The sequence below is a fragment of the Micromys minutus genome, assembly GCF_963924665.1.
Source record: "Micromys minutus genome assembly, chromosome: 25".
NCBI lineage: Eukaryota > Metazoa > Chordata > Mammalia > Rodentia > Muridae > Micromys > Micromys minutus.
The window spans coordinates 31,205,155-31,229,325 of NC_137960.1; the positions used below are offsets into that span (position 1 = coordinate 31,205,155).

General features: G+C 37.0%; 2 protein-coding genes across 2 annotated transcripts in view; one reads left to right on the forward strand and one right to left on the reverse strand.

Annotated features, from left to right (window-relative positions):
- Positions 1 to 24,171, reverse strand: part of SIM1 (SIM bHLH transcription factor 1) — a gene marked incomplete at both ends in the record, with an annotated part of 83,119 nt that overhangs the window by 21,017 nt on the left and 37,931 nt on the right. The window contains one exon of the mRNA XM_080938372.1: positions 15,357 to 15,525. Within this exon, the coding sequence (XP_080794498.1) occupies positions 15,357 to 15,525 (169 nt within the window). The remainder of the gene's footprint in view (positions 1 to 15,356; positions 15,526 to 24,171) is intronic.
- Positions 6,010 to 6,225, forward strand: LOC308437261 (ubiquitin-like protein 5; the record flags this gene model as incomplete). The annotated part of the gene is made up of 1 exon (XM_080938340.1): positions 6,010 to 6,225. One exon carries the CDS (start codon positions 6,010 to 6,012, stop codon positions 6,223 to 6,225), a length of 216 nt encoding a protein of 71 aa, XP_080794466.1.

Below are 24,171 nucleotides of genomic sequence, written 5' to 3' on the forward strand. Positions count from 1 at the left end.
GGGAATCACCATGCCTGACCTCAAGCTGTATTACAGAGCAATAGTGATAACAACTGTATGGTGTTGGTACAGGGACAGACAGGTTGATCAGTAGAATAGAACTGAAAACCCAGAAATATGCCCACACATTTATAGTCACTTGATCTTTGAGAAAGAAGCCGGAAACATACAATGGAAGAAAGAAATCATCTTTAAGAAATGGTGCAGGCCAACTGGCAGTCTGATGTAAAAAAATAAAAATAGATCTATATTTGTCACCTTGCACAAAGCTCAACTCCAAGTGGATCAAGCAACTTCATATAAAACCAGATACACTGAATCTAATAAAAGAGAAAGTGGGAAAGAGCCTCAAACTCACTAGCATGGGGGAAATTTCCTAAACAGAACTTAATGTCTCAGGCTCTAAAATCAAAAATTTATAAATGGGATGTCATGAAACTGAAAAGTTTCTGTAAAGCAAAGGACACTGTCAATAAGATAAATCAGCAACCTACAGATTGGGGAAAAAAATCTTCATTAACCCCCACATTGACAGAGAGCTAATATCCAAAATATATAAAGAACTCAAGAAGCTAACCTCCAAAATCACAAACAAACCAATCAAAAAATTGGGTATAGAGATAAACAGAGAGTTTAAAACAGAGGAATCTCAAATAACCAAGAAGCACCTAAAGAAAAATCTGAAGTCCCTAGTCATCAGTCATCGGGGAAATGCAAATCAAAACAACCCTGAGATTCTACTTCACACCAAGCAGAATGGCCAAGATCAAAAATTCAGGTGACAGCACATGTTGGTGAGGGTGTGGAGAAAGAGGAACACTCCTCCATTGCTAGTGAGACTGCAACCTGGCACAACCACTCTGAAAAATCAATCTGGAGCTTCCTCAATAAATTGGAAATAGATCTACCTATGTGTGGTGAGGAAGAGGTGTAGTGGGGGAGGAGTATGGTAGTGTGGGGGAACTTGGAGACATCCTCTTAAAGACAGTGGTAAGGAGAAATGTGAGGGGGAACTTTGGAAGGTCAGACCAGGAGGGGGCAAAAAACTAGATTGTAAATAAATAAAATGAAAGTAATAAAAAATAGTAATAAGAAGAAGCATTCTCTCTCCTTTCTTCCCTCCCTCCTTCCTTCCTACTTTTCTTCCCTTCTTTTCCTAATTTTTCAGTGTGATGTTAGGTATGGAATTTGGATCATTGCTCATGCTAGATAAGCATTCTCTGATACAGCCCATGTAATAGAAACAGAGTAATTTTTTATATGTCTTAACTACGTGAAATGTTATAGACCTCATTTATATTAAAGTTAGATATTTTTATACAATATATTCCCATAACAGTTTCCCCTCCCCCAACACCTCTCAGAGCCTTCCCACTTCCTCACCACCAAATCCACATCTTTTCTGGCCCTCCCTCATTAGGAAACAAGCAGACATCTAGAAAAAACAAAATAAAATAAAGTAAAAATGTAGAAAACAGAATAGGACAAAACAAATGGAAAAATAAAGAAATGGGAAAAAAGCACTAGAAACACACACAGATGTGAGACACACACTCATCAAACACAGGCCTTCTCATACTCTGTCCCCCAGAGACAAAAACTGTTCCTGGGATTTCATTTACTCCTTTGTCCCAGAAAAGTGACTGTAATAGACATCCCATCAGCTGACCTGGAAATGTACCTGAAAAGGAATCAGCATGACAGGCTGTTTCCTCCAGTGTCTGTGTATAAGGTATCACCCAGCAGGTACAGAGCTATTCCCAAACATGAGATCTGTAATCCATCCCTTTTGTAAATTCAAAGACAAATTCCTATGGACTTGTAGGCATTTTCACTGCACAGATAATTTTAAACAGGTAGGAATACACATGAAATAAACATTTAACTAAAGCCTTTAAATCAAATAAACTCCAGTTGTAAAGATCAAGGATGTACCAATTTGCTGTGGTAATGTGATGTCGTTCTACCTCAACGAGTAAATCCTGGGTTGCCAGAACCACTAGCTCTAATTCAAATGGTAATTATGGAAGTAAAGGCTATGACAGCCAGAATAACAATGTGTGCTGACTCACTCTCAGGGCTTCCATATATAGATGGCAGATTAGCTGGATTTGAATTAGATGCATACAGACTGTACCACCTGCTCCAGCTCCTTAAGGCAGCTTTGCTTGGTATTTTCTGCTTTCTTCTGGATCTAGAGACAGGAAGCATTGCCCAACCTACTCTTGGCTGTGCCCTACAACTGTGCTGGATAGACTGGTAACATGCCAAAAACTTGGGCACTCTCTACAAGAAGATTTAGCATATTTGTAGCTCTGTGAAAAGAAATTGAAATTTGAAGGCCCTCTGCTGGGTTAACTCATTCCACACTGTACACTTAGGTAAAAGGGCAGGCTCACAATTTCTTCTTCTAAATATGGAGAAGTAAAGAAAACTCAAATGGTAGAGATGAGATAGCAAACAGTATGCATTGGACCTTTCTATATCTTAGTTAAGCATCATATATTTAACATATATAACAAGGTAAATGCACATTGTAAAACTATGACCACAAGCAAGTTTGTTAATGCATCTCCACCGATTCTCTTGGTTAATTATTGGTATCTATTATGACAACTAAAATTGTCTTTCAACAAATATCAAGCACATGCCATAATGTTGTTATCTACAATCAACATCTTTAAGATCCCAGACACACCCATCGGAGAACTGAATCTGCATACTCTTTAACCAACAGTACCCAGCCTTTAGCATCTGGCAGCCACCATTGCACTCCAGTAAATATGACTAGTTTATATTGTACGTACAAGTGAAAACATGCTGTGTTTTTCATAATCTGCTATATTTCATACATGGTAAGGTTGCCTTCTTTTTATATTAAATGATATTAGGTTATATTTACATTTCATTAGCCATTCATACATCAGTAGACACTTAGATCAATTCCATTTCTTCTCCTACAATGTTTCATTACAGTTTGAGACACTGATTTACTTCCACATACATAGAACCAGGAAACGGGATTACTAAAGGATGCAGTTGCTCCAACTGTGATTTTTGAAAGAACTCCCAGACTGTCTTCCAAATAACTGTTCTAATTTGAGTTCTGTTTGAAGCACCCAGGGAGGGTGCTTTGTTTTGAGTCACATCTTCAACACTTTCTATCACTTCTCCTACAAACTTTGTACTCTATGGTTTTCCATTTAAAGTCAAGCTATTTTTGCATTTGATAGAACGGAAGTCCAGTATATTGTTTTGATATTAATCAAAAACTAGGTATCCAAATCCAGTTTTCCAAACATTACTTACTGAAGACACACACTGGCCTTTCCTAAATGTGTACTTTAGGCATACTAGTCAAATATTAGCTAATCAGGTAGGCATAATTTTATTTCTTGGCTCTGTTTTATGCTGATATAATGATTTAATTACTGTAACTTTGTAATATATTTTGAAATCAGGAAGCATGTGCCTCCACTATGCTATTCTTTCTTGGCTTTGTTTTAGTGGTCCTAGCTCAGCACAAATTTTCTCAGCTTATATCTTGTCCTGACACTGATCTTTTTACTTTTTATTCATATGTATCATTGTACAGAATAATAGGTTTCATTATGACTGTTGGGATTCTGTAAACCTCACCCCACAGTTACCAGGCAACAGCCAGGCATGCTCCGCCCCAGTTACCTGACACTATAAAAGGGGCTGCTTGCCCCCTCCTCTCTGGCTCTTGGCCTCTTACTCTCCTACTCTCTTGGTCTCTTGCCCTTCCTCTCCCTGCCTTGTCCCTCCTCTTCCCATTCCACCCTCATTAAGTCCCATTTGTCAATCTTTGACCTTAGAGCACGAGCCATTGGTGTTCTATTCAGGTAATTTTCTCCTGTGCCTATGTGTTCTAAAGTTTTCCCTACTTTCTCTTGTAATAATTTCAGTGTGCCCTGTTTAATGTGGAGATTTTTGATCCACTTGTACTTGAGCTTTGTGCAAGGAGATAAGAAAGGGTCTATTTTCATTCTTCTGCATGCTGAGTGCCAGTTGGACCAACACCATTTGTTGAAGAGGCTGTCCTTTTTCCATTGAATGTTTACAGCTCCTTTGTCAAAAATCAAGTGACCATATATGTGAGGGCTCATTTTTGGATCTTCTATTCTATTCCATTGATTCACGTGCCTATCTCTGTATGAGTACCATCCAATTTTTAGCACAATTGCCTTGTAATATAGCTAGATGAATGGATACAAAAATTGTGGTATATTTACACAATGGAGTACTACTCAGCTACCACAAACAATGACTTTATGAACCTCTTAAGAAAATGGATGCATCTAGAGAATATCATCCTGAGTGAGTTAACCCAGTCACAAAAGAACAGACATAATATGCAGTCACTGAAAATTGGATACTAACCCCAGAAAGCTCTGGACACCCCAGAAACAACTCACAGACTATATGAAGTTCAAGAAAAAAAAGAAAAAAAAAGAAAATGAAAAACCATTATGCTTAATCTTTACACACCAAGAAAACTTTGAGTAATTCCAAGTTACATCTTGTTTTACATGTACATTCTGCTCATTGTAACTAGTAAGATCTTAAGGCATACTATCAAACCTTTAAAAAAAAAAACAAGTACTGACAAAAATGTATTCATATACTTTTATGCAAAAATGCTTAAAATCTGTACATTTATCTTTGTTATTTTTGAAATAAAGTTGTTCACTTTAAAAACAAATACCTATGGTAAAGGGAAATTCAGTTTTCTCCATACTCCAGGGTAGGCCCCATGCTCATATGTAGTTGGCCATAACAAAACAGACTTCATAGGTTTTGATTTTTATGTCTTGTTTTGTTTCAGTATTTTTGTGTCTCATTTTGTTTTATTTTTTGAGAAAGTGAAAAAATAAACATGAACTCTTATGAGGTGGGGAAAATCTGGTAGGATTGGGTGGGGGGGTGATCCAAATATGTTCTATAAAACCAACTTTAAGACAAATAAAAATAAAGATTTTTCAGTTTGGCTGGTTTAACTACCTTTTTTTCCTGTTTTATTTACTTATAATCTTCATTTTTTTCTTCTTTCTGTGAACTTTATCTTTAGGTGTAAATATAAATTGAAACCATCCCTTTTGTTTCTGTTGGTTTGAAATTGGATGGCGGGGGGGGGGGGTGGTAATAGTCAAACACTCAGACTGAGCTACACTCCAGAGTCCTGTTCTTTTTTTTACCGAATTTTTTTTTTCTTATAAGCCCTTTCTTAGCATTTTCCTTGCTCTGTCTGGTAAAGCATGCTAGGTCTTATTTCCATTTTCATGTTTCAAGATTTCTGTTGCCTTTGTTTCCCTTTGACTCATTGCCTACTCAGGAATATGGTATGTAATTTCCACATATTTGTGAGTTTTTTCAGTTTTCTTTCTGTTGTTAATTTTTTGGTTCGATATGATTGTGGTGAAAAAAGATACTTGATATGATTCCAAGCTTCTTGGATGAATTAAGGGAAGAGTAGGCAGAGGCCAATATTCCAGAGTACAACTCTCTTCCTCCCTCCAGACAGTTACCAAGGGAATGAGAAGGCAGAAGCTTCCTCTTTGAGAACCCATGACTGGCCACATCTTCTAATTCCTAACAGGCTAGTTTTGTCTACCCCCCCCCACACACACACACAGTGAACATGGTTCCTAAAGCACTCACCTTATACTTTATTGCCTACCTTAAATGCTTACATAAATAAAGAACTGGACAGGAAACAGAAGAATCTCAAAGTGCATAGGACTCAGCATACTGAAAAAAATATTTTCTAAAATAATACTGGTCCTTGTACGTTATCTAGCTTGTCATCATCTGTGATAGTAATAGAAAATGGATTAAGACAGCATGTTTAAGGCAGGAGGAATGGAGTGCTCTGTATCGTCGTGAAAGAGAAGAGGACTGCTCCCAGCTTAAATCCGGCCAGGGTTCAGCGTTCGAGCTACAAGGTGTGTCATCGATAGGTTTGGGGACATTGGAGCTCCAGCCACAATGATTGAGGTGGTTTGCAACGACCGTCTAGGAAAGAAAGTCCGCGTTAAGCGCAACACGGATGACGCCATCGGCGACTTGAAGAAACTGATAGCGGCTCAAACTGGCACCCGCTGGAATAAGACCATTCTTAAAAAGTGGTACATGATGTTTAAAGACGACGTGTCTCTGGGAGATTATGAAATCCACGAAGGGACGAACCTGCAGCTTTATTAGCAGTAGAGGAAATCCCTTCCTCCTCCTTGCCCTGTTCTGCCCTGCCTTCCTCTCCCAGTTTTATTTGACACTGGTATAGACGGTCATTTTTAACGGTTCACATGAATAAAATCGTTGTTGCTGCAAAAGAGAGAGAGAGACAGAGAGACAGAGACAGAGAGACAGAGAGAGAGAAGAGGAGAGGGCCACAGAGACAAGTGGGAGACCTTGTGCCCACTGGACCTAGTGTAGGCCTAAGTAGTCTCCCTTAATCAAAGTTGGCCTCACACACATTAGGCTTTTTGTTGTTGTTGTTGTTGTTTGTTTGTTTTTTGTTTTGTTTTGTTTTTTGCTACACATAGAGGCATTCTGTTCTTTAATCAGCACTGAAGATGATCCAAACAATATCAATCTCTTTGCATTTTGACAATTTATTAACTAGCACATGAGAAGAAATCATTTGGAAACCTCTATTTTGCTGCGTCCTATTTTTTTTTACAAGATGGTATGCTTCAGTGTGTTGTAGGAGGGACTTAGCCCAGCAGGCCCAGTCACTGATACTTCCTCCCTGAGCCAACCTAGAGTCTGCTGGCATGACCAGAGCTGGCAGAAGCTGGATCAGGCAATGGAGCAAGCAAATTTGAAAGAGACATCTCACTACTTGAGAGCCAATGAGGTGCTGGGAGGAGAAGATAACAATTTGCCCAGATCCTGCAGTAAATGAATCTGCTTTTGCCACTTGTCTGACTCCTGGGGTCTCTGTCCTTGACTCTGTGACTTCTCACCCTGGCTCCCCAAGGGTCTTGGTTGGGTTTGCAAGCAACAATATGTCATTTTCATGCATGTATATATAAAGTACTTCCATTTTATCCCCTCCTCCTACCACATACTTACCCTGCCCCTCCTTTTCTTGCTGTTCCATTTCTATCTCCTCATACCCTTTTCTAATGGCCTCCATGTTTTTTTTTTCTTCTACAGTCTACTGAGGAGAGAAGACCCAAGAGGTCTGACTTTCTGAGCATGGCTTATTCTATTTAAAACAGTGATCTTTAGTTCCGGTTCTTTTCCTGTAAACAAAATGTTTGCTGATGGAAATAGTCTCAAGGTAGTTATGATTTGCGTTTCTCTGATGCCAAAGATGAATAGAAGATCCAGAAATGAGCCCTCATATATATGGTCACTTGATTTTTGACAAAGGAGCTGTAAACATTCAATGGAAAAAGGACAGCCTATTCAACAAATGGTGTTGGTCCAACCGGCACTCAGCATGCAGAAGAATGAAAATAGACCCTTTCTTATCTCCTTGTACAAAGCTCAAGTGCAAGTGGATCAAAGATCTACACATTAAACCAGGTACACTGAAATTATTAGAAGAGAAAGTAGGGAAAGCCTTAGAACACATAGGCACAGGAGATAATTTCCTGAACAGAACACCAATGGTTCGTGCTCTAAGGTCAAAGATTGACAAATGGGACTTAATGAGACTGCAAAGTTTCTGTAAGGCTAAGGACACCGTCAAGAAAGCAAAATGGCAGGCAACAGAGTGGGAAAAGATCTTTACCAAACCCACATCTGATAGAAGCCTAATATCCAAGGTATACAAAGAACTCAAGAAGCTAGACACCAGAGAACCAAACAACCTTATTAAAAACTGGGGTACAGACCTAAACAAAAAGTTCTCAATTGAGAAATATTAAATGGCTGAGAAGCATCTAAGGAAGTGCTCGACATCATTAGCCATCAGGGAAATGCAAATCAAAACAACCCTGAGATTCTACCTCACACCAGTCAGATTGGTCAAGATCAAAAATTCAGATGACAGCAGATGCTGGCGAGGTTGTGGAGAAAGAGGAACACTTCTCCACTGTTGGTGGGGTTGTAAACTGGTACAACCACTCTGGAAATCAGTCTGGCCATTCCTCAGAAAATTGGACATAGTACTAACTGAAGACCCAGTTATTCCACTTCTGGGCATTTACCCCAGAGAACCTCCAACATACAGCAAAGACACATGCACCACAATGTTCATAGCAGCCCTATTAATAATAACCAGAAGCTGGAAAGAATCCAGATGTTTTTCAGTAGATGAATGGATACAAATATTGTGGTACATTTACACAATGGAGTACTACTCAGCTATCGGAAATGATGACCTTATGAAATTCTTAAGAAAATGGGTGCATCTAGAGAATATCATCTTGAGCAAGATAACCCAGTCACAAAAGAACAGACATAATATGCAGTCACTGATAGTGGGATGCTAACCCCAGAAAGCTTTGAACACCCCAGAAACAACTCACAGACTGTGTGAAGTTCAAAAAAAAAAAAAAAAGAAAAAAGAAAAGGAAAAACAATTATGTTTATTCTTTACACCAAGAAAACCTTGACTAATTCCAGGTTTCATCCTGTTTTACATGTACTTTATGCTCATTGTAACTAGTAAGATCTTAATGCACATGAACAAACCTTATTTTTAAAAAAAACCCAAGCAATGACAAAATGTATTCATATACTTTTATGCAAAAATGTTTAAAATTTGTACATTTATCTTTGTTTTTTTAAATAAAGTTCTTCAATAAAAAATTTTAAAAAAAGATTAAGCAGCCTTATTTGTTTCTCAAAAAATATGGATGGATTAACAAATAGTTGAACTCAATGTTGAGAGGAAATCCAGTAATATTTAATTATGGGTTATCCTCTAGAAATTGCCTTGAGAATAGAGAACATGTCTAAATTTGGTATTTCCCTGTTTCTATGCTTATCTCTTGCTTATAGGGAGTACATAGTAAATACTGTGTGTCAAGAAGCAATAGTCTCCATTGTGGAATGTGTTTTATGGTGTACATAGACTAATATGTTTCTGATTCAACCATATAAACACCTTTCAGTTCATAAAACTATCTCCATTTTAGTCTGAATTTTTTTTTCCTCTTGTTTACTAGATGTGCTTAAGTAATGCACAGATTTCTAATTTAAACTCAGCGTTTGTGGCAAAGGAATCCTTCACAGGCTGACAGAAGGAAGATCTGATGGTGTGTGTGTCTTACAGTTTCTCTTAGAATAATCCAGTATGCACACATGCATTTCAACAGGGAGGGAAAATTTATGCTGTTGGCCACACACAGGAGATGCCTTCTGTTTGTATGTGGGTGCATGTCTTAGTTAGTGTTTTACTCCTGCGAACAGACACCATTACTAAGGCAACTCTTATAAGGAAAACATTTAATTTGGGCTGGCTTACAGATTCTGAGGTTCTGTCCACTATCATCAAGGCAGGAAGCATGGCAGCATCCAGGCAGGCATGACTCAGGAGGAGCGGAGACAACATCTTGTTCCCAAAGCAAACAGGAAAAGACTGACTTCCAGACAGGTAGGAGGAGGATATCTTTACTTCAACAAAGCCACACCTACTCCAACAAGGCCACACCTCCTGATAGTGCCACTCTCTGGGCCAAGCATATTCAAACCACCACAGTACATTTGTAACTGTGATTTCCAAATGATCTCTCTTCGATGTACATGGGTATATCTGTGTGTACATTCAGCAATATCTGTCAGATTGTACAGGTTGTCAACATGGCTTAACTACATCCTTCAATTTTATTATTGTCAGTTGCTTTACACTATCTTTATCAATTCCGAACTGTGTTTTCAGTGCCCATCATTGAAATTCTGGACATAAGTTTGGCTCCAGTGAATGGCAAATAATAATAAAATGCAAAATGTATTAGTCATGTTTTAGACCAGTTTTCCTTGTTGAGCCTTGAGTTAAAATGGCATCCATAGCATCAAAAGCCAGATTTGGTAGTTGTTGGGACACTCAGGACATATAGAGGAGGTCACTCAGGACTGGGCTTGGTGTTATGACAAGCCAATGAGATCACCTGTGATTTATTTTTGTCCCAGTGAGGTGGTGACACCTTAGAAATTTGCATGCCAACCCCAGGGAGGAGCTCTAGCTATGATCTAGTTAGGTCTGTATGCTTTAAATGTGTGTCTGAAAACATAGGTTTTAGGGTTTAAATCCCTCCCTGCCCCTTGGTAGAGTTAATTATCAACTTGACACAATATAGAATCATCTGGGGATAGAATCTTAGTGTGTGGGGCTATTTATGTTGGATGAGTCTTTGAGGGAAGATTTTAGTTAATTTATGTGGCAGCCCACAGTGGGTAACACTGTTTTAAAGGCTGATCCATGAACTATGTAATACAAAACTAATCAAGCTTCCTTCATAGGTGCATTTATTCTCTCTCTGCGTTTACATGTGAAGTGACTAGCTTCACAGCTGAGTTTCTGCCTTGGTTTTTCTGCTATGGTGGATTGTAGCTTGGAACTGTAAGCTAAATAAACTTTTTCCTCCCCTAAAACAACAACAATAATAATAATAACAAAAATACTCACAATTTCATATATAAAGAAAATCTAAAAGAATCAAAATTGATGTAATAACCTCCACTATTTCTATAGAAGGAGACAAGTCCTAAATTTGCATATAGCCTAATCCTAGTATTTTAAACTACCCTGCATTGTGCAAGACTTTCTGTAAAGATAGTTTCTTTTTCTACAAATAAATTAGTATTTTTCGAAAACAGTGAAGAATTACATGTTTTCATGGGATACATAAAACATCAAATAAAGAATGTCTAAATAGCAATGATAAAAGTACTATGTGTAATGGAATTACTTTCTTACAAAGTTATTGGTACTTTTTTTTCCTGTAATGTAAGATGTCAGGTTTCCAGTGCAGTAGTCACCAGGGTACTGTTGAGGCCAGAAAAACTGTTTCCAGAAAGTTTCTACCTTCACCAAAAGGAATCCAGACTGCTGGCCATGAAAATTAAGAGGGTTCTGTGAAATTGTTTAAAGGAACAGATGTCAAATAAAACTGGCAAGTGTTACAGTGCGTCTGTAGCAAGTGATTAAAGACTTTCAAATTTCAGAAGCTTCCCCAGTGTAACACATACATCCTTATTAGGGATGGTATAGGCGCTGGTTACTACCGATGAGAGAAAAGGTGAGAACAGCTGGCAATGCACTGACCGTATTAAACACAACTATAAACCTACCAATAGAAAAAGTTTAAGAGGAAACTCTGAAGTCAGGAGGCAATTTGCTAATAGCTGAAATGGTAAACCACGGCATGATAACTTTCAACTGGTATTAGAGTAGTCAGGACTAGTTAACGAAAAACTGTGACAAGCATAGTAGCAATGCATAACACATAAGGTCTGAGAAATAAATTCTATAAATGCCATAGCTCTGATTTGAAAGAACTATAACAACTGTGTTGTTATTTTTACATCCATAAAACCAGTAGCATTAGATTCCTACAGTGCTGTGATGGGAATCCAGCCACACGCAGCCCTGAATCTATGTAGAGGATCTTAGGAAATTAACCATAATATTTCCCGTCACAGTTTTTCTAAAGACCATTCAAAACAATTCTATTTTGACCTTTCCCAACTCAAGTAATACACAGAGGTGCAAGGGTGGTTGAGTCATTCATTAAGCAGCCATAATGTAATCAAGTCTGAAATCATTCCCAAGGGTTTCTAATTCCAAAGAAGGACCTGAAGGTTTATCTACTCCTGCACCCAATCTAGGGGCTGGGAGTGAATTATAATTTGTGCATATCCTGACTGTACATAGAAGAGTATGTAAATAATTCAAAAAAGCTTTGCTGCTTTTCATTAGACAGCTGCTGCAATATTTCAATGTGCATAATATACATCAATAAAGAGGGGCAACAAATAATATAGAATCATTAAATCATCATTAAACTAATAAGAGGCCTAAGCTATTACTTTGAAGGCTCCATTTTGCTCTGCAATAAGTCTTCTGAAATATCAAATGAGAATTTGCAGATAGAAGTAAGCGAAACAATAAATTCTTTGAAAAATGAGCATGTGGGATTTTTATTTGCAAGTTCTTTACATTAAAGTTTTAATAAAAAGTAACAGAAATAGGCAGATGTATCTAAAATGCAACTCAAGCAATCATCACATTATCGTGACTCATTTATTAATGCACACGGAGGAATTCAATATGTTTGACTTGAAAAACCGAAAACAAGCTATAAAAGTAAATTCTCAAAATAATAATGTAAATATGACAAAAACATATCCAAAACAAGAAGAAATACAGAAGCGCAGATAAAGAAATTTAACCATTCTTTCCTATTAACTTTAGCAAGTCTTTATTTACTCTCATCAGAACTGCGTGAATTAGTCCCCTGAATAATGTGGCTGGATTTACCAAATCAATCTCACATCCTACCCAAAAACGTTTCTTCTCCACAAAAGTCTAAACTTCGTGGCTTAACATATATTGGCAGCAATCTATTTTTCCAAACATTACACTCGTTCATCCAGAAACACGACATCCCTCAGTTCATCACTAGACCCAGTCACACTACTGACATGGTCTTGACTTTCTCCATCTTGGTTTTCCTTATTCGTCATCCTGCTTTTTCATTTCCATATGCCTGATTCAACCCTGAAAGTCAGATCGTCCACACTTTCCAGACACCATTCACAAAGCCCTCCATACATTTGCCATTACACTTCTGACTCTATTGTATAGCTTACTGCTTTTTTACTGAAAATTTTAAGAATATTTTATACCACTTGGTTATATTTCACACCGTCCATACCCCCCAGATCTCACAATGATCCTCAACTCACACACACTATATGATCTGGGAAACCCTAGAAGAACAGTGCTGCATAAAATTTACAGACTATTTCTAAAAATAATAACAATAATAATTTTGAAGGGCTAGAGAGATGGCTCAGCAATTAAGAGCACTGACTGCTCTTCCAGAGATCCTGAATTCAATTCTCAGCAACCACATGGTGGCTTACAACCATCTGTCATGGGATCTGATGCCCTCTTCTGGTGTGTCTGACAACAGTGTGTTCATATACATTAAATAAATAATTTTTAATCATAATTTGGGTCAAATATTTTTGAAAATATTTTTAAGATTTTTGAGGATTTAAATATATCTAAGATGGGCTGATTTTGAGTGTGCTTTCTTCCAGCAGAAACAATGATGAGTTTCCTGTGATTTGTCACACTTTTCCAGTGTGTTCGTGAAAAATATTCTTACATCAAAACAACTAAAAGCAGATGCCTGTCCTTGTCAGCCTCTACAAATGGCTCCTTGAAAGTAGAAATAGTGGGGGAGGGGAGCTAAAGGGATGGCTTATTAGTTGAGAACACTTGCTGCTCTTCCTGAGGAGCCAGGTTAAATTTTCAGCACCTATATGGCAGCTCACAACTCTCTTGTAACCCTCGTTCCAGGAGTTTGACACACTAGCATGGGCATATGTGCAGGCAAAACACCAATGCACATAAAATTTTTTAAAAAATTGATTAAAGTACTTTTTAAAAAGAAGAGTAGAAATACTGTGTTACTAGGCACATATATATTAGGTAAACTTAGTTTACAATCAACTGTGTTGCTTAAAAGGAGGCATACAGACAAAATTTTAAGTACTGAATTTATTCAAGTATTAATATGTGAACAGGTAAATCCTATCTAACAAACATGCCTTTTTGCTTTGTCTTTGTGTGTGAGTTACACATTACAAACATTATTGAAGAACATACAATTCTAAAGAAAATAATAAAGAGGAATTTTGTACTTTCCACTTTATATTTTTAACTACATAATATGTTTAACTTTCAGATTAAATCCTCATCAGCTAAACACACACAGGAAGTCGTCTAATGGGACAGCATGTACTGTTGAAGCAAATTAATAGAAAATTTTTAAAGATTAGGAGATGAACATGAAGGGAAAAAAACATGCAATATGAGTGTGTGTGTGTGTGTGTGTGTTTCCACGTGTGTGTTAATTCCTATATAACAAAGAACAAAGTCCTTAATTTAGTATTTCCTAATTTAAATTCTTCTTTCATCCGCATGTCCAACACTCATATATATTTGAAAAAAGGACTACCCAGAGGATAATCCATTTCGAAAAGGAAGCAATAAAACTCGCTTTCCAAAGCACCAGATGGTAATATAAAAAGCTCCTCACAGGATCTCTAGAGAAAGCAGCAGGTTGAGTTGGTGATGTCTTTGGTTATGTTGATTTACGTCTCACAAGTACTCAGCTATTCTGAAAGAAGTTGTGCACTGAAAGACATGTAAACCTCACCCCTTTCGTCTGAGTAAAGAAACCCCAGGTTCTGTGGAAGATTTTAAGCCATGTGACCTAAATCTCTTGGTGGTAGAAGTCACTTCATCTCATCTTCATTATGCAGATATTAAAATAATCTAGCAAATAGTAGCTTTTTAATATCTGAGTCAATGAAAACACATGTCTTCGAATAGTCTACAATTATAAATATTGACAAAAATAACAGATCTAAGAAGAACAAAAATAGTCACTTCAGTATCCTCCAAATTGACATTTTTAATAATAATAATTTTGTACAGTGCCTCAGAACGTCCTTTAATTTCCTCCTAATTCAAGAATAATATCCGGATTTAGCCCTGGTAAGATGCAAAAAGTCTAGCAGTCCACCTCCAGAAAGGAATGGAGGTCAAGTGGCCGCAGAATACAAGGAGTAGGGAATCCTCAGTCCTGTGCTATTTCCAAAGGCAGGAAGCTGTACACACACCTTGTCAAAGCATACTTTCCCTTTCCCTCCCAAAAAAAAATCATTTCTCTTAATTGTACTTTGCAGTATTTCAGTATTAATTTGTGTTCCACCATTTCACGCTACCTTATAGAGAGACTGGTTTCTACCCTGTCATCTGGAAGGTTCTATCTGTGCCATTTCTCCCACATGCAATCTGTGGGCAAATCTCATGCTGAAGCCATTCTTTATTCTTAGCTTTAATCTCTTATCTTTTTTTTTTAAGTTTTTTTTGAGCCCTTATTTCCTATATTTTATTATGTTGGCTAAATCTTCCAAGTTAATCATTGCTGGAAGTCAGGGAAAGGAGGAAGTACAATCAGTTGAAATAGCAAAGAAATTTTGATGATGAAAACTAAGCTCACATGAACACAGCAAACAGCAAAATTAATTCACAATTCCAATAGTACATGATTAGTTCAGTTTTATACCTCTTCCATGTCGAGATCAAACCAAGTCATGAGGTTAAAAAAAAGGTTGTAAAACATCCATGTACTTACCTGGGGATATGGGGAGGTCCTGGATTTTGACTTGCTACTAGAGATCCTTGACTTGGCCCCCTTCCTGTTGTCAGTGATGGTGGGTGTGGAGCTGCTGGTATAGGAGAACGTGGGCTTAGAGGCTGATATCTGGTCCAGGGAGAGCTGCAGCCCTTTGTATTCTGTATCTCTGCGGGGGTGAGGAACAAAGTCTTTAGTCAGCAACCACAAGAAATAGATTCATGTGTTCTCTCATCAAGACAGACAGTACCCTCTCTATATATCAAAAAAAAAAAAAAAAGAGGCAAGTTATTCATAAAGCCAGTTTTACCGAACAGCTGTATCACTCTAAAAACAAAACAAAAAACAAAAAAAACTCATTTAGTTAACAAATGTGTGTGAATGTGATTGCCATCCATTGATTTTACTGAATAGAAGATAAATCCCTCATATAACTATTCTGTTAATTATTTTTAATTAAAAATCTAAACACTAAGTATAATGACTCTGAAAGCTCTTTGGCTTTCTAGCAGCCCAAGAGAAATTCTCTGAGTTACCACAGTAAACCTCAAGTCTAGCAACCCTATTCCTAAAAAAGATGAGTGTAAGTGGTAAAGTGAGTTTTTGTGCCCTGGATTGTGAGATATGAATTACTCAACTTGTGCTAAAGGTTTCCATGTGAGTGAACGCAATAAGCAACTGGTGATACCAGATCATCAGTAACAATATCATTGTGATAAACAATCCAAATATTCTTATAGCTAGCTAGCTTCTAAATAACAAAAAAAAATTTCCTTTCAGTAAGCTAAATCAGCCTTCTCAGAGTACATTTTATCAGCAGGTTTTTCCCCCCATTCCTTCATTCATCTAATAAGCATTTATTATGCTTCAGATTTTGTGCTAGGTAGAGACATGAGAATGACATTGTAATCCATTCAGGGAAAACACACATACTGACTGCGCACAGACAGGAAGAAGTCAAGGAGCTTGTGTTGGGAAGTCCACTTGGTCACGCCCACAGGCACAACCTCAAAACCTTCGAGATACCATCAGATGTCACATGAAACCTCTCATTTTATTCAGAAAATATCTAATGCCCATTAGTCACTCAAAATAACTTTTTCAAATAGTCTTCTTTATCACTGCTTATGGAAGAAATTTATTATGGAATCCAGAACTAACTGGAATGAACCAAGGTGACTGACTAATTGATTTTACTCTCTAGAGCACTGTAAACTTTTATTTATTCATTCATTCATATCTATACATCTATAGATAGATAGACAGACAAACAGATAGATAGATAGACAAACAGATAGATAGATCCAATCAGGCATCGCTATGAGTGAGCAAATATTTATTATACAATGATAATTTTCTCTTTCTAGGAGACTAACCAAATCAGGTAAATAGAAAAGTATAATTAATTACTTCAAAATTACCGTGAGAGACGTTTCTTAAATGTCCTTACTATGAAAAACATACATTGTAAGTCTGTGAGCTAGTGTATACATAAGCTATGTTTTATTTAGCCACTGTACAGTATATACATATATCAAGAACACATATGCCATGTGCTATAAATACATGCAATTTACTTATCAACTCAAAAAATGTAAAAATCATAATTCATGCCAGGAGTCTTTTGAGTGAGTAAGAACAAAAACCAGCTAGACCAATTTCAGAACTGTCCCAGGAAGTACAATGGCACATACCAGCAAACTACAATAGCATGCCAACAAACACAGTCAGCATCTTCAATGCCAAATAACATTGGATTGAGACTATTTTTAATTTCATCTGTCCTGAACCAGGTCCAGGCTTTTTTCCCATTGTTCCATAGACAATAAAGTACAATAACTTATACAGCACTTATATATTTTAGAAATTTTAAGAAAAGATTAAGGCATATAGAAAATTGTATGTAGATATATATATATACTCCATTTGATACAGAGGACTTCATAAACTTGGGTGTCTATGGGGAAATCCTGGAACCAGTGCCCTTTGAAATCTGATAATGAGATAATGACGGTTCAAATCATTCAATAAGAGTAAAAATATTCTTCTATAAGAACAACAAAGATTCAAAAAGAAGTCGAGCACCTTGTCTTACCCATCACTGTCAGTATCTCTCTAATCACCTCCTTCTGAAGACCGTGTACACCATGGGTAGTCCTCAGTCAGAAATGCAATATGGTCCACAATACAACTCCCGATTTTTCTTCTACTATATCGAGGTTTTCCTTCTTCAGCCCCTTACTTTATCTAAATACTAGTCCTTAAACCAATCCTTTGATTTCTGGGTTTTCTTTCTCCCCCAACATCTTACTTCCCATCTGTCCTACGAAGCTCTTCCAGCCTTCTGAGATCACACAGTTTATACATACTGAGTGGGGGCTCTGTTCTAGAGAGCTCGTAGAGATCAATGAACAGAAGGCCTCTATCTCTCAGGAGGGAGACCAGGGCTGATCCTGAGAGAAGTACAGAGGAGACCAGAAAAAAATTTTCTTCTCTGAAATTACTTTTCAAATGATTATGATTTCCCCCAGTAAACTCTAAAGTTCTGGAAGACATAAGCAAACAGATACTTTGTTACAATACAAAAGCAAATGCACAGTATATCACAAAACTGAAAAAGAAAGACACAACTGTTAAAAGACTTTTTCTCCACCCAATGAGTACTAATACCTAATAACTTAAAGCCATCAGATTTTTCTCAATGAGAAAAAGACACCAATGGGTTAGGAACTGTGTGACCTGCTTTCCTTTAGGAAATAGTAAGCCAAGCACACTGGACTCTGACAGGAGCTGGGGCTTCCACTGTACTGCTCTATCCAATACACTTCTGCTCATCATATACAGAAAAGCCATTCAGTTCTGTATGAATTCATCAACAGCAAAAATTATTCACCATTACAAATGTGACCTATCTCAATACTATATGCATACATTATATATATATACATATATATGTGTGTGTGTGTATGTATACATACATACATCATATATATAAAGGGTGTAAATAAGATTCCTTTTTCTTTTCTTTACTCATAAATTTCAGAAAGCACACACCTGCACTATCAAATTATATAAGGTCTTTCTGAAAAAGGAACTCTCCCAAAACTCATTCTATGCTACCAGCATTAACCTGATATCCAAATTAAACAATGACACAGCAATAACACACACACACACACACACACACACACATACAACCAACATAGTACTGTTCCTGATGAATATAAACCTAAACCTCTTCAGTGAAATACCAGCAACCCCAAGCTAATAGCACAAAGAATGATCCAACCTGAGGGTGGGCAAGATAGTGTGGCAGATGAAGATACCAGCAATAAAAACCTAAAGACCCGAGTTCAATCCCAGATCCCACATAAATATAGAAATGGGGAACTAACCCCAAAAAGTTGTCTGGCCTCTGTACATATGCCTTTGGCACATGTTCTCACACACAATAATAATAAATATAATAAAAAATTAAGACAGGCCTGGTGGCATACATCTTTAATCTCAGCATACAAGGGGCAGAAGCAGGTGGATTTCTGTGAATTCAAAGCCAGTCTCATCTACATAGGGAAATCCAGCACAGCCAGGGTTACATATAAAAGAGACTTTATCTCAAAAACACAAAAAGTAGAAAATATTATGCACAAATAATATTAAACACAAAAAGTTAGTTTAAGCATACACAAATCAATAGATGTAATGCATCCCATCAAAATAATAAAAGACAAAAGTTATATGATAACCTGAATAGAAGCAGAAAAAGAATTTAAAGAAATTAAACATTATTCAATTAAAAACTTTCAACTAAGTTTATCAGCTCTGGTCTCTACCTAGTTGTTTTACTGCACTTGTGTGAACAAAGCTTTTCTGATATGATGGGAAATACAATTGAACCAAGCACACATGTTCGATTTATTAACCTTGCAAGAACTCTTCAGGCACATATGGAAGATCTCGAAACTTCAGAGGATGAATTCTGAAGATGGAACTCATGACAGAACGCTTGCTATTACCTAACTCCATTTAAGACAAATGGATGATCTGTCAACATGTTTATTGAAACTGGCAATTAAGTATGAATAATTTCATGGGGTAATGCTTAGTAGATTAATTGACTATACATAAAATGAACATATATACATGTATAAATGTAAATATATATTCATTCTCAAGTATTGCTGAACTGAAATTCTTGAGCTGGACCTTTTAACACTGGCCAGCAAATTTCATGTTTATAATCTGTAACCAAAATCATTTTTTCTTGTTACCCTTGTTTTAAATATCTAAGCAATGCTCATCAACTTTTTTCTGTGTTACAATTACTGTAGTCATACTTATGAAAGAAATGTTTGTGTATTAGTCTCTTACTAGTGAAAAAACGTCAGATAAAATGTACTTTTGAAGTAAATGCCAATGGCACCTAATTAGTTTTTCTCTTTAAATGCCTTAAGTTACAGCCACATTTTGATAATCATTTACTTCCAGTGTTTAAATTTTTTTAAGAATAGGAAGTTTGAAGAGCATTATTAGGTTTCCAAATTTAATTTGAATTCTAAATCCACTTAGCAATAAACATAATTTTTAAGAAAAAAGTATGTAAAAGATGTAGTGTAATGATGGATAACTTTTGTATTGATTTGCAAAAATGCAGATCATATTTGATAGGCCATGGTATGTACGTATTCCTTTCAGGAATATTACAGCTGTAAATTATATCAGAACTGTCAGTCAAATGATACTTGGTTAAAAATTACTGAAAATCTCAAGTTAACAGAATATTTTTTAAAGCCCACATTCGAGGTTTAAAACACTGGTTTTCAATGTGTTTTTAGTGTTGTCACATCTTTATAGAGAAATATAAATAACCTATTCAGATCCTGACTATTTTTAGCTGTTCCTTGATAATTCTGAGCATTTATTTGATGATTGTTAATATTTTTCACTACCTTTGCAAAACAGATAAATTACTTATTCGACATTAATGAGTTTGCACTATGGTCATGAGCTGTGCAAACTTGCATAATGATCTCCACTGTCCACATCCCTTGGATAGACATTTACACTTGAAGGTGGTTTCAGATTGGTCCAATGCTGTGGCAACAAACAACTTTCAAAACCTAAATAGAAACCATGTACTTTGTCAAATGTGAATGAACAGCTTGCTTATATTTAGTTTGTTGGTGTTAATGTAAAACCTTGGTTTGAAATAAAGTGATACTGATTGATTTATTTTAGTTTGAACTCTTTTCCTTTTAAACTGGTCATCAATGAAAAATCCTAAATCCCTTAGAAAAGAATTTAATTAAAATTTCAACTTTTGTTTCATACCAAAAAAAAAAAAAAAAAACCCTTTCAACTAATTAAGTATAGAAAGAATATTTCTCAACATAGCAATATAACAAACACATAGTCAAACTTACATCTGGGAGAAAGCTGAAGCCATTTCCCCTAAGATCTAAAAGAAAAAGAAGAACAGTCTCTTTTTCTGATATAGAACACCAAAAGCAGCTTGTGGAGTAAAGGACTTCTCTCACTGACAACTCTACATCATAGTCCACTATCAAAGGAACTCATGTCAGGAACTCAAGGCAAGAACTGATAGAAGCCATGAAGTAACACCACTTACTGGCTTATTCCTCAAAACTTTCTCAGCCTTCTTTTCTTACACAAGATGGGACTACCTGCCCAGGGATTGCACACAGTGGGCTATATACACCCACATCAATCATTAGTCAGGAAAATGCCCCACATGTCTGCCTATGGCCAGGCTAATAGAGGCATCACTTAGTTTAGGCTCTCTCTTCTCAAATGGCCCTAGCTTGTGTCTAGGTGACAAGAAAAAAAAACATATATTTACCTCCATTACTCTTGCTTAACATGGTATTGGAAATTTCAGCCAAAACAAGAGAATAAGGGGAGGAAAGAAAGGGCATATGAGTAAGGAGGAGGAAAATCAAATTTTCCCAGTTTGCAGACCACATAAAACATGAAGGCCCTGTGTGAAGACTGGTAGGACTGGTAAACAGACTCAGTAAGCTTATATGATTTATAATCAGATTTATAGTTCAAATGTGAAATTTACAGTCTAGTCTTGTGTGTTCAAATAACTCATCTCCCAGTGATGATATCGTTTTGAAGATTGTTGAACCTTTTGGACCGGAGACAAACTAGGAATACTAGGTCCCTTGAAATAGCCTTGAAAATTATACCTAAATTCTAATTCTGGTCTGAGTTTTCTATGTCCTGATCCACCCATAATCAAGGAGTGTCTTATTTATACTCCCACCACCAAGGGGCAGAGACTCTGACCACTGTGCCTTCCCTAGCATGGTAGATTGTTTTCCCTTTAACTTAAATCCAAATGCACTTGCCTCCTTTAAGTTGCTTTCATCAGGTTTAGTAAGAAAGAGAGGGAAAGGGGGAAGGGGAAGGGAGGGGGAGGGAGAGGGAGCAAGAGAGCCTGCAAAGCATCTGGCTGAATGTGGTAGTTCATGCTTGTAATCCCAGAAGTTAAAAGATAAAGCAGAAGGACTCCCATGAATTCAAGAATAGCCTAGGTAAGGCTAGCCATAGTAAGGCACTAGAGAGAGACAGAGGGACAGACAGAGACAGAGAGACAAAGAGAGAGGGAGGAAGGGAGAGAGGGAGGGAGGTAAAGAGGGAGTTTTTATATACAAATAGTTAACTAACTTGATGAGAAAGAAATCAGATAAAGTAAACCTATCTATAAGAGATACTTGTAAGTAAAATATTTAAGAATAAACTTAGCCATGGAAGTGAAAGTCCTCTGTAGTAAACATTACAAAGCATTAAACTAACAAATTGGAGAAGACAAAAAGCGTAAAAGAATTCCCGATGTTCGGGCAATTTTGTTATATACTCTCACACACACTCATACACACTCTCTCTCACACACAGAGATATCATTAGTGACTGGGCTGGCAGTATAGCTCACTTACTCTGCAAGATTATGAGTCTGCCAAATGAAAGAAAATAGTTACTCATTATTCAGCTGACTAATGATTACTCTTTGGAATATATGAGGAACCTAATGACAGAAACTTGCAAGTATAACAATTTAAAAACAAACAAGTGGGGTACATAGACAATTCTCAAGACAAAAGCTAGACATGGTCAACGCACACACACACACAGGGAAGGGGCTCAATACACTATCATTAAGATCACAAAAAGACTCACTCCAGTCAAAATCATTGAAAACAAAACAAAGCAAACAAACAAAAATGGAAGTGCAAGAAATGTGAACCTTTGCACCTCCACACTGCTGCTGAGAATGCAAATTAGTGAACAGTATGATGGATCCTCAGAAAGCTAAAAATAGGGCTACATTAAAATTCAGCTATCACACTTCTGAATAAAAGCCCAAAAGAAATGAAACCAACATATCAAAACAGGTACCTGAATCCCTATGTTTACTGTTCCAATGGCCACTACTGAAGACTCTACACACAGATGAGTACACACACACTGACACACACACACACTGACATACTGACACACACACACACACACACACACACACACACACGTGCATCATTTTGCCATAAAGAATGAAATCTTGTAATTTAAAGCAACATGTATGGAACTGAAAGACTGTGTTAAATGAAAACTCCAAATGGTGGGGCCAGAGATGTAGCTTAGTAGGTAGAATTCTTGTCTATTAAGCACCAGGTCCTGGTTAGATCCCTAATACCACATAAACTAACCACCATGGCACATACCTGTAATCCCTCACTCAGAAGATGAGAAGCAGGAGAATCAGAAGTTTAACATCATCCTCAGGCACATGTCAAGTTTGAGGCCAGCCTAGGCTATACAAAAGACTTTTTAAAATTTTTCAGAGAAAGACAAAAACCACATGTTCTCTCCTACACATGTAAATTCTCAAAGTAGAATAGAATACAGCTTCTTAAATCTAAAAAGGGGTGATCTGGGTGTCCTGGAACTCCCTCTGTAGATGAGGCTAATCTCAAACTCACAGAAATCACCTAAAGACAAGCAGCACCACATTCAGCTTGCATAGCTTTCGATAAGAGAAATGTTCAAAATTAGATAAATCTAAATAACATTTTAAATCCGATATATGGTTTAATTGTGCACATTCATATGATTGTCAAATGTAAGAATTACATACACTTGATGATTTAATTGAGAATGTTGTTTTGATCCTCAACAGAAATAGATAGATAGATAGATAGATAGATAGATAGATAGATAGATAGATAGATAGATAGGGAGGGAGGGATGGAGAGAGAGAGAGAGAGAGAGAGAGAGAGAGAGAGAGAGGAAAGAAAGAAAGAAAGAAAGAAAGAAAGAAAGAAAGAAAGAAAGAAAGAAAGAAAAGAAAAGAAAAGAAAAGAAAAGCTCCAGGGTATCCAGGGAAGGCTCAGTAGTTTAAATCCAGAGGACCCAGGTTTGGTTCGCAGCACTGACAAGTTAGCTCACAGCTCACGACCATCTCCCATTCCAGGGAATCTGATGCCCTCTTCTGGCTTCTGTATATTCAAGGCACGCATAAGGTGTGCAGATGTATATGAAGCAGACACACTCACACGAAGTTAAAAATTATCTTAAAATTTTAAAGATAATAATAATAATCACTCAGGTTTAGCAGGAGAGCACAGCACTAACCAGATCAAGGTCGAAGCCAGCCTCTGTCTCTTACTAACAACCTGCCGTCCAGGCTTCCACTTCTAGCCTGTGATTCATAAAGACAGTGAGGTTTACAGAAAATCATGAGTGAGAAGTCTGCAGCACAGTGCCTGGAACAGCAAATCCTCCATCAACGGCC